General features: G+C 39.1%; 1 protein-coding gene across 1 annotated transcript; it reads right to left on the reverse strand.

Moving 5' to 3' along the window:
• Nucleotides 1-5,009: 5,009 nt before the first annotated feature.
• On the reverse strand, nt 5,010-9,974 carry srsf3b (serine and arginine rich splicing factor 3b). The gene is made up of 6 exons (XM_012863808.3): nt 9,833-9,974; nt 8,716-8,926; nt 8,490-8,630; nt 6,631-6,669; nt 6,335-6,421; nt 5,010-5,638 (listed from the first exon to the last, which is right to left on the reverse strand). Exons 2-6 carry the CDS (start codon nt 8,916-8,918, stop codon nt 5,611-5,613), a joined length of 498 nt encoding a protein of 165 aa, XP_012719262.1. The 5' UTR covers nt 8,919-8,926; nt 9,833-9,974; the 3' UTR covers nt 5,010-5,610.
• Nucleotides 9,975-11,784: the final 1,810 nt, after the last annotated feature.

Raw genomic sequence — 11,784 nt, forward strand, 5'->3', positions numbered from 1 at the left:
AACTCAAACAAACAAAATAAACTCACCAATGAAAAAAAGGATGAGTTTTTAAAAGTACACAATGAAGAAGCCTGTTCGATATGCCTTGGCAGTGAGAGCCCTGGAGCTGCCGCATATAAAGCTCTGTCCCCCCCTGAGCTTCCGACGCGTCCTTGGCACGCCCAGGAGAGGGAAAGGTAAAGTGGGGGCAAGAGCATTAAAAGATTTTAAAACAAATAAAAGAATCTTAAAATTAACCCTAAGATTAACAGTAAGCTAAAACAGGAGTTATGTGCCCTCTCTTCCTTGTTGGCTAATTAGTTAAATGTGCACTGCAGAAAGTGCATACAAATAAACATTTTGGTGGCTAGTGGGCAATGGTGTTGTATGTAAGCGGGCACCCACACCCAACTCCGCCTGAGGGCCCGATTCAGCTTTGGGCCGGCCCTGGAAATAAACTATTCTTGCTTAACTATAAATAGTAATTGCTAACAGCACTGAGGCTATACTTTTTATATTAATACGTTCTTGTATTTCTGGTGTAGAGTTGGTAACACAGCCATAAACTCAACACGTAAACGTTTCAAACGTATATAAACTCTTTCCATTTGGATCAATGCTATCCTTAATTCACGTGGGTGCCAAATCCACAGCCGGCGCGTTACATAACGGTGGGTGGGAAAAAACTGCGAGTTTCTCTGTGGATTCCGCCACACTTCTTCACTGCGTGACCCGTCTCCGTGGATACCGTCTGAGTAGTGGCTCAGCCCGACGCTGTCACGTGGGAGGCAAGAGTGACTGGCGGAAAAGCGCGCGCAGGTTTGAGAACGCCTCGCCTCCGTTCTGCCGGTGCACGTGAGCACGGAGCAGAGCGTTCTGTGACGTTTTGTTCTGCGAGCAGAGAAGCTTCTGGATGCAGGGTCAGGGTGGTAAACAAGGAGAACAGCGGAGACGTTCATGAACGATGGTATTCCTGCTGCAATCCGCTCTCTAACTACTTTAAATAAAAAACACTTATATGGCGTTTTATTGGCTACGTTGACAGTCAATAACACAAAAAAGTCCCTATTTACAGAGCTTATCTGTCCAGGGGGGAAAGGGTTAACCATTTATTCAACACCATTGCATAATCACTTCACACCAGAAACCTTGAACTGAACAGGAGGGTAATGTATAGGGAACAGATGACATTCCAAGCGTCTTTCTGCTACTCCCCTCCCAATAAGAGACAAAGAGGAAAACGTCAACATCTATTAAATTACATAAACTCTTCTCTTCTTCTTGACTATATTTACAGATGCGGTTCATTAAGTTGAAATATCCTGGAAGAGTTAATTTATGGTCACAGTTTAATTCAAAAAGTGAAACTCGTATATAATGAAACTCATTTTCTAATTTTCTAAATTGAAAGCTCAAAAATCAATTTGGCAGAAAATATGAACATCCCATTAAAGCTAACAAAAACAATAATTTAAATTCAGCAAGGTAATGTCATAGTCATTGCCCACGCTATTATAAAGTCCCTTGCTAAAGAAACTGGGTCTTCACAGATTTTAAATTTACATTAATGGAAAGTTGAGTGGAAGGAAAAAGTATGGCAGAAAAAAAAGTGTATATGCAACAACTTCACCAGCTGTGGACTGCCGCTGGAGACAGCGTTTCAAAAGCCACCACAACACATAGACGTATGGAAGGCAAGAGCTATACCTCTGGAGTTCCTTGTGTTTGTCCACTTCTGAACCAACAATGCCAAAAGTTTCTGACCTTTAATAAGGAGAGAAAGTATGAGACTGATGACCAGAGAACAAAAACCCTTTTTTCAGGTGAACGTAAGTTTAGTATTTAATCCCTGTTGCTGGAGGGTCCAGTCAGTGTGAAGTTTGAAGTGAAGTGTGAAATCGTTATAACCAGCATATAATTAAGTCCATTGACCATTCTAACATACTGTACATAACTTAATATTCAATAAATTAGAAACATGCGTTCCACTGAAGCTCATCTTCCAGATTAAAAGTACCTGCTTAAAAGTAAAAACTTTTAAGCAGGTATTAAACATACATGATCATTAAACCCACATTTCTGTATTACAAAATTATTTTTATTCGTCTCGTCTGCTGTAAGGGAGTTTCTGAAACAAATTAACTTTCAAATTAGATTTTAATTTTGTGAATATGACGGTACTTTACCTCCTGGAGGGGCTGGTTTCTAAAAGCTTTGTGTCGTGAATAAAAATTTGATTTGGAAACGTGTTTCTTCTGCATGAATTTGTTATTTTTGAATGCCATTTTCTTATTAGATGTTATGCTTTAAAACACCAGAATTTGCAATTCATTTTACATTTTCGTCTGCCTACTTACATATTTCCCCAAACAAAATCAGATCTCTTGATCTGCTACTCTATACCCTAAGTAGTCCTCTTTCCAAACACTTTCTTACTGTTTTGAGAATATCTTTGAAGAAATACTTTTTACTTCTACATGAAGTAATGTTACTCTACCCACATCTGAGTATATCTCGAACAGAAAAAGCAATACAGTACTCATAATACAGCCTCTGACTTTGTTAGCATCAAACATATCCTCCAACCTATTCTTCATATAAGGCCGAAGCTTCAAAAGCTCACGTAGGTAACATAATTCAGCAGAAAGGTTTAATAATAATTGTTAAGAAGAAACTTCACCTCCAGATGTGGTTCGTATGAAGCGTTGAGAGCGCCCTCTGGTGGCAGCATTAACCAGATTTAAATGAATTTGTTAAAAAGAAAAACTCGCTCAAATAAAACTATGCTATATATAATTATATATATATATATATATATATATATATATATATATATATATAGTTATATATATGAGAGATGACTTAGTCTTGTCTTCAGTCTGTTATAGAGAAAATAAATATATGTGTGATAGAAAAGATACTAATATACTGTAGTAAGGACACATTTGTTGGTAAGAAACCATTAGTCCTTGATTATAGTCAACTAAACTAAGAGCTTAAACTTAATCAGCATCTCAGAGTTTTTCAAGCTTTGCATTAACAGTTCTGCCTATTTAAAGGGAAAAGTAATGCTGCTTGCATCACACTAAAGATGCAGAGGTGGGTAGTAACAGGTTACATTTACTTGAATAACTTTTTGAACCAAATATACTTCTGGGAGTAGTTTTATTACATCGTACTTGAGTAAATATCATACTATACTATAATATTATACTAATATTATACTACTCTTACTTGAGTAAAACGTCTGGCTACTCAATCCACTGTGAGTAACTTCACTGAATAAAGAACAAGCTTGATTCAACCAAAAATGAGACACCTACAGTTTGTTTAGGTGAGACTTCTTGTTTGTACACAAGCTTTGTTGTTTCAGTGGTATTCTCTATCTGCTGACCTCATCGAGCCATTTGCAGACCAAGTAACCATACAGTAAACAGTAGATATTATTACTGGAAGTACTTTGAAATGTCCTAACTTACTGCCTGTACAATAACTGCTTGGTTTCATAAGTTTTATGTTGAAAAACATTGTTTAGAAAAGAGCTTCTTCTGCCTGAAAGTGTTACTTTGTAGTTGTTAGTAAATGTTTTATGTTGGTCATTAAAATACCAGAATTTGTACATCGTTTAATATTTTAGCCCGACCAATTGCATAACTTTTAAATATTGAAACAGTTGTTATATTTACTCAGTACTCAAGCAGCCTGTTTACCAAATACTTTTTTTTAACTCGAGTAATTTCTTGGTTGGGTACTTTTTACTTTGACTTGAGTAAAAGTATGTTGAAATACTGTTGCTCTTACTTGTGTACAAGAGTCTAATCTCAAAAGATAAAGGGTTGAAGACCAGGTCCATGCTTCCAATGACCAGTTGTCAATGTTGTTAGACAGTTTAAGGTTCTTATAACTTGTAGTAGGCCCCTCAGGATGCAAGAGGAAACTGAACCACAGCTTGATCAGATGGACGTTGCAGATGGCAGAATGAAGAGGGAAGGAAACCATGCAGTTATCTGCTCTAAACTACACATTCAAAGTTAATTATTTCTGACCCCATAATCTTTTGTATTTTAAACCATGATGGACACCACAGAAGAAGACCCAGGTGGGATACACCATCAACCCAAGATCACAAAAGGCCAGACTGGAATTCACTAAGACACGCTGAGAGGCCTTTAAGTTTTTGAGAGCGTCCTTTGGACTGATGAGACAAAACCAGTTCAATTTAGGCCAGACATCAGCTTTATACTGGTGGAAGAAAACAAAGACAGGTCTAGGGTCAGGAAAAGGGCAGCTAACATCTCTGCAGACCTCACATCCTACAAATGGTAGACGTTGACTGTCAGATCAACACTAGAGCACCATTTCCAAAAACCAGCAGCCACAGTGAGTTTCGTCCCGCAGGCCATTTCATGATGAACACTTTAGTCGCTACACTGCTGTGAAACAATAAGTATATTTGCTCCATCATACATTTTTTAACAAATATAGCAGTATTTAATCATTCTATATTCCTTGCAATGCTTATATCTATCCCTAACATCTTTATACGGTGGGAATCTGAAGTCAAACTCATTTGTGCTTTTAATCTAGGCCAATAAACCAGATTCTGATTGGCTGCTCAGTCTGATGCAAGCTGTTGTGTCCTCCAACAAAACTACGACCTAAAACAGCTGAAAAAAAGTATTCTTGAAACGCATTAAGTGAACCCAGATGTTAACGCTATTGCATACCCATGAGAAGATCTGAAAATTGCTGTGGTGACAACAATTCAGCAGCTTAACCCGGAAAATGTGGGTCCACTAGTTTGCCAAATGCACAAATCACATTAAGAAACCAGCAGCGATTGCTGGATAACGGGTAGCAGAATTACTAATTAAAACAATTCAAGGTAAAGTAAACAAGTCCAATTTGACTTAACGGGAAATTTAAACTCAGGGGTGCTATTAAGCTCGTCATTTCCCAGGGGTGTGTGTTTTTATAGCGCATTTGTCTTGTGTTCATCACAACAAGGTAAATGAGTCCAAATTAACAAGTCATTTTACCCAACAGGTGGTTTATTTGAAGGACAAATACATTTCATAACAAAAGACCAACTATGTAAAACCTAATATGCAAACTTTTGACTTCTGTTCACTACAGTTTCATATAAATGCAACGATTCTGCTTCTTCAACAGGGATAACCAACCATTAACAGATGCAGGACAGGAGCAAATCAAAAACAATAAAAAAAAAGAGCAAAATCATTCACTTTCCGTCCCTCCCAGAATCTTTTCTTGCTTCTGCACAGTGAAAATGACAATGCAAACCACAGTAAATTAGTGGACGTGAACCAAAGCTTAGAGAGTCTAAATCTGGAATGCAGCGTGGGACGCCCGTGTCAGGACCATCAAAACATGGCGCGTAGGTGACAGCGGGGGACGTTACACCTGTACACACCCACTACGTGTGTTTTTAGACATGACAAAACAAAGGGAGGGACACTAAAAGGATCGTTAAAAAAATAAACTTAAAAAAAAGAAAGAAACAAAAACAGAATGATCACACACAGATGCTGGCAAGTCCATCATACGAAATGGCAGAGCTGTGCAAACGTGGATCTGCAGCTCCCTCTAAGCGCGACGTCGCTTTTCCTCTTATCTTCTTTCAGTCGACCTGGAGCGGCTGTGGGGAAAGGAGGGAAATGTTAATGTTTAAATAAACAAAAAAACACCCAAACTTGTCCTTTAAGTGGTCAACAGATGTACAGAACATTGCAAATGTATTGATTAGACCTCTGGCCTCACATTTTTTCAAGAACTTTAATGTCTTTTTTAGGATTTAGTAGAAGGTAACACTTTTGCTGTTTCCGCTGGGAGCCTTTCTACTGTAATTCTAGCAGCTTGGCTCATCTGCAGACCAAAGCTTCAGCTGATTCATTGTAGCCCAACCCGTCAGATTTAGGGGCAGCTTTCCTCCCAGGGTTGGCCCGTATTTAGCTCCAACCACATTCCCATCACCTCACAACACAGTGTGGTAACCACCATGTGTCACTGTGGGAGTAAGGCTTATGTGTGCCGTTAATTTTCCAACACACCACATTCAGCACGCGGGCCAAAAAAACTTAAAACGCGACGCATTATGGCCTTCTTTTCGTCATCTAAAAAGGTTTAATTAAGTAAACAACTTATTGTTCTGCTGACAACCATTAGCTCGTGCTTACTGGCTAGGTCAAGCAGAAAATGGCTGCTTTGGATTTTACTGAGGGGAACCAAAGCAAAAGGGCGGGAACAGGAAGCACGGGCAATAAACAGAAGATTTAATGTGTTTAACCATAAGAAAAAGACACGGCTGTAGAGTAGAAAAACAAACTATAACTACCTTCTCGAACGAGAGAAGGACCTGGAAGGCTTATGGTTCCTGTCCCGGGAGAGCGACCTCTCTCTCCTCCTGTCTCTTGACAAAGACCTGCAAAATAAAATGGGAAAAAAAGTGTTTAAACAAATCAAAGTTTCATGTTTCTGGTAGCTTAGCAGGAGAATATATACAACAGCACCATATATTGTTTGGGATTAGTTAGCCACATTGAATAACAGGCGTTCCCAGGCCTCTATGCCAACATGTGACAAAACTGCTTTAATACTATTGAAATTTTAGATTTTAGTCGGAAAACTGACCTGCTTCGGCTGCGGCTGAAGCTTCGCCTGCGTGGAGATCTGCGCAAGAGAAATACAGACGTTAAAAACGGGGACAAACCGACTGATTAACCTGCAGAACTGCAAATTATTGTGCTCCTACTATACTGGGTCACCTCAGCACAGCCCTTTGTCTATTCCAGTTACTTAAAAAGGGGAAACAACAAACCAAGCACATAAAGATGGCAGATACTTGGGAATCTCTTCTCCACTACACCTACAGCACTAATAAAAAAAAAAAAAAACTATTTTAATTTGACTAAATGTGAAATTTGGTCCAGCTTACATTGTGTGCTTTTGATGAAACTGAACTCTCCTCTCATAACAGCTTTATACTGTGAAAAGGCCCACATGGGGGAGACTAAAGCCTAAAGGGGCTGCCATCTGTATGAAACTGGTCCACTGCACTTAAAAGTGGCACCATGGGTAACTGAGGCTGGCAAAGCCACTAACTGTGAGAAACAACCAGCTAAAAGCCCAATGAACCAAGACATCTGATAATCATTGGGGAATGTGTGTTTAACTGTGTGCCTCATAACTCTGCTTACAGCCCTGAACACACATGAATATCAAACCTCTGAAAACATGAAACAAGTTCCAGAAATTTGATATTGTACCACACCCCTTTGGAAGAGAAAAAAACAAAACAAAAAAAGCTACAAACGCTGTGGACAACAAAATAAAGCTATGAATGAGAAAAAAAGAAATAATAGAGAATAACCTCTTCAACCAGCTGTGTCTTCACTGTTTAAAACTGTAATCTGCAGTGTACTGAATGAAGCAGGAAAACTTACTAGTATTTTTGGATTTCAACAAGCTAGAAATGACGAAAGGGAGGCAGACTGTCGGCCGGGTAGGTAGAATTGGCTGAATGAGACTGGCCAGATGCTGCAAGGTGATAAGTTGGCAGGCAGGTGGGGGCTGCTTGTGGCTTTATCCCTGCTTTAATTGGTAAGCTGCAGGCTGCTGCTGGTGGAGTGTAGACTTTTGGAAACATAATACGCTGATTGGTCGGGAATGTGAGGTAGGCCACTGCCGTTTGGTTAAAGGCTGAAGGAGGAGGAGGAGGTTGAGAACGGCATGCTGAGGAACCAATGGGCTGGTGCAACCTGACGACTGGCCATGCCCGGGTCATGTGACAACACCAGCAGAGCTGATTGGGGCACGATGGTCAGCAGTCACATGATGCTGAAAGAGGACTAGTTGACTGACTCAGAGGGTGGTGAGAAGAGGCATGGTGGTGGCTCTGCAACGGGTTTCATTCTTATTAATATAGATGAAATGTAAAAAACATCCTCAAACAAAAAGGAAAAAAAAGAAAACACATTTGCCACTTTCACCCCACCCCCAGATCTCTAAAAAACAGGTTACACTATTTTTTAAAATAAGTCCCCAAACCTGTTCCAAACACCTATTATGCCACTGTAAAGAAGCTAGAAGTAAAAAGTAGGAGTGTACACAACAAAAGGCACGTTTAAAAATGAGCATTGATGCCTAAAGCAAAACTCAATGCCATGTGTGCCTTTCTAATTTGGTAATAAAAAAATAGAAATGAAAGGTCCTATGACCATTGTCATTAATCTGACTAATCTTTTTGAAGTAATTTTTGGCATCTTGTACCAAATGACTAGATCATATAAATATATATATATATGTATAAAAAAAAATCAATATTAGAAAGTGAAAGTCACCAATGTAAGATCAGCAGATTAAAAAAAAAGCTCTACAAACGCCTAGAATGGAAAACCAGAATCACTGATCAGGAAAAATACTGTAAATAAGAGGAAATTGCAGAGCAAGACTCAAACATATAATGAAAATGATATCAATGAGTAGGTTACCTTCGCCTGGCCGGTGGGCTGCGACGCCTGTAGTCGTCTCGATCTCGAACACGCCTGCCCCACGAGGGAGGAGCGCCGCGGGTGCGGCTGCGCTTCTCCCCATTGGACAGCTCTACTCGCACCCGGCACCCACAAAGTGTCCTACGGATCAATCAGCAGTGAGTTATCCCGCTTCCGTCCTTTGACGATTGCACTGCAAAAAAACCGTTTAAACCGTGACACCCACCTCCCATCAAGCTCACGCACGGCGTCGGTCGCATCTCTGGGGTCTTCAAACTCAACGAAGGCGAAGCCCGGGGGGTTCCTGGCCACCCAGACGCTCCGCAGAGGGCCGTAGTAGCCAAAGGCCCTCTCTAACTCCGTCTTGTTTCCATTGTTGCCCAGATTCCCAACATAAACCTTACAGTCAAGGGGGCAGTCCCGATGCATGACTGGATCTGAAATGAAGAAGACTGGTCATGAAAGCAGCACTGGCTACAATTCATTAAAACAAAACGAAAGGTGCTCAAACAAATCAAAAACTATATAATTATAGCAGCTTTTAGTTGGCACTAGACACCAAATAAACTACATATGTGATGGGGAACCTCACTACTTTCAAAGTATTTGACCTTAATTTGGATCAACGTTGGTTTGAAACCTGAAAAACCTGAACTGGGTCACATTCAACGCAACAATGCGTGGCCTGTGATCAGTGAAACTCCCTATACGTGAAAACAAAAGGTGAGGTTCGCTTCACTCGTTACAAATATCCTGATCAGGATGATGCAAGCCAGAAATTTTTATTTATTTTCGGCCTGCAATCCTCAAAAATAAGTAAAATCAGCTAAAGTGTCTCGTTTCTTCATTATATTCGGATTTTATGCGCTATGCTTTAACACGCCACACTAAAAATTTATGAAATTCAAGGATTGTATCTGGTAAAAAAAAGAGGGCCCGATTATACTAATCTGTAACATGCCTTACGTCCGACAGAGCGTGACCCAGTTTGTGTTAACCTAAGCTAGCTAACCCACAGCGTCGCTAGGGCCCCAACACAAACCAAACTCCTATAACTATTAAATTAACTCGGTCCTTAAATAATACCTCGACCAATATATTGCGTTTAAAGTGAAACTCGATGTAAAATACACGCCGACTGCATTCAACACAGGCTAAAATGGCTGTCGTTTTTTTTTCCCGAGGCCTACTCGTAGAAGCGGCGCTAACAGCCGCAAAAAAAAAAAAAAAAAACGAACAATAAAACCACGCGAAGCCGTCACGGTGCGGCGCCTCTTAACAAAAATAGTATTTTAGAACTAACTCAATATGCTTTACAACGACACGTTTTGTAGAAACTTTACCGTGTTTAATGCAGCTTGCAGGGTAAAATATCGGCGGCTCTTCGGCAGACGTGCTCCCTCTTGGTGGTCGATGGAAAATGGCGTGGCGGAAAGTACGTTCGCGTGTAGCGTAGCCGCCAGGATGCAGTACCCGGAAGGGCGGGCTTTCAGTCTCCGACTTTTCTCTCAACGCTCTATCTTATGGAAAAAAATGCTCATGCGAATATATTTTACTTCTTAACTTACAAATATTAAAAATGTAATGCTAAACATACAATTTGAGCTTTTCTTCAAAGTTTCAAAGGGATTTCGAGCATGCAATACCACAGTTGGCCACAACGTTAAGACGACGGTAGAAGTGGCGCTGTTGCAACATTTTGTCCACAAATCTGTTCGATGACTACACAGTAGCTCAGATTTAGGGTTGAAAAACGAAAAAAAAAAAAAACATTTTAATTTTTATTTGGTTTGTTTTTTAATTGATTAGTCTAGTTATATGTGACTCCTGCAGATCAGAGAAAAAACACTGAGCTGTCATAAAGTCCAAAGTCCAATGGTTTATAGTTTTCTTGCGCACACATTTCCACTGAACTGTGAAGTCAGCTAAAACGCACCTTTTCAAAGGTGCTTCTAAAAGTTTTTCTTTTAATTTTAATATGCCATTAAATTTAGATGGTTCTTTAACAACCATCTAAATGCTCAATAAATATATTATTATTATTATTATACAAATTATCATAAATGTGTCTGTTGTGTTTGTGGCTTTATTTTCATCCATAGTCCTCAGGCAGGCTGATACTTTATATACTTTAATACTTTAAATAGTTTATACTTTATATTAATATTAAGCTACACAACCATAAATATAGGGTTATAACACAAAAGAACATGTTTAAGAAAAAAAGCATCAACAGAATTAAGAAATACTAAACTACTGATAGCACACAAGAGATTACAGGAACTGTTTAAAAGCAGTTTTGATGATGCAGCATATGGCAGATGTTAAAGTCAGAGGTAAAATGATGAAAAAGAAATGTAAGGAAGAGTTGAAGAATTGCTCTGCTTCTTTTTATAAATTTGATTATATGTAAGTTATTTTATTTAACCTTTATTCATCGAGGCTTTCTGAATGAGATCCAAGATCTCATTTACAAGAGAGACCTATTTTGATAAAACAAAACCAAGCAAAAAAGTCACAAATACAGTAACAAACAAATAATTAAAACATTCAACTCAAATTGAATAAGCTAATAACATCTGACCTAATAATAATAATAATAATATATTTTATTTGTAATACACTTTACATTTCCAACAAATCTCAAAGGGCTACAGTCAATAGAAAACAGATAATAAAGTAAGAAGGACATTAAAATGCACAAGTAAAAGTTTTGAGGCAATGATATGCATGAAAAGTAAACGCAAAACAAAGAAGAAAACAGAAAAACCCTAACCATAAAAATAGAGTAAGGGAAGAATAAGAAAATACTCAACGGGACACTGAAGGAAATAAAGTTTTCAGAACGAAGTCTATGGCTGGACTATGTAAGTCAAATGTAGAAGGATAAATGCTCTCTATACATCCTCACCTACTCATCTGTGTGTGGTTCTCCTGCTGCACAGTGGCAGACAGGAAAGCACTCCAAAGGATTGTCACCACAGCCCAAAGCATCATCAGATGCTTTCTCCCTTCCCTGGAGAAACTGTACAGCACCCATTGCCTTTAAAAAGGCCAACAAATTATCAAGAGACCCATTATCCTGGGCACTCACTTTTTGAGCTCCTGCCATCCGACAGAAACCACAGGGTGCTGAAAGCCTGCACACACAGACTGAAGAATGGTTTCTTTGCTGGAACCATATGCATTAAACACAGCCATTTTGTTACATAAGTTTGCAATGGAAGTGCAATATTTTTTTATTTTGCATTCAAGGCTTTATGACTGTAACTGTACAGTGCTTTTCCCTGAAAAC

Source organism: Fundulus heteroclitus, chromosome 20 (assembly GCF_011125445.2).
Source record: "Fundulus heteroclitus isolate FHET01 chromosome 20, MU-UCD_Fhet_4.1, whole genome shotgun sequence".
Lineage (NCBI taxonomy): Eukaryota > Metazoa > Chordata > Actinopteri > Cyprinodontiformes > Fundulidae > Fundulus > Fundulus heteroclitus.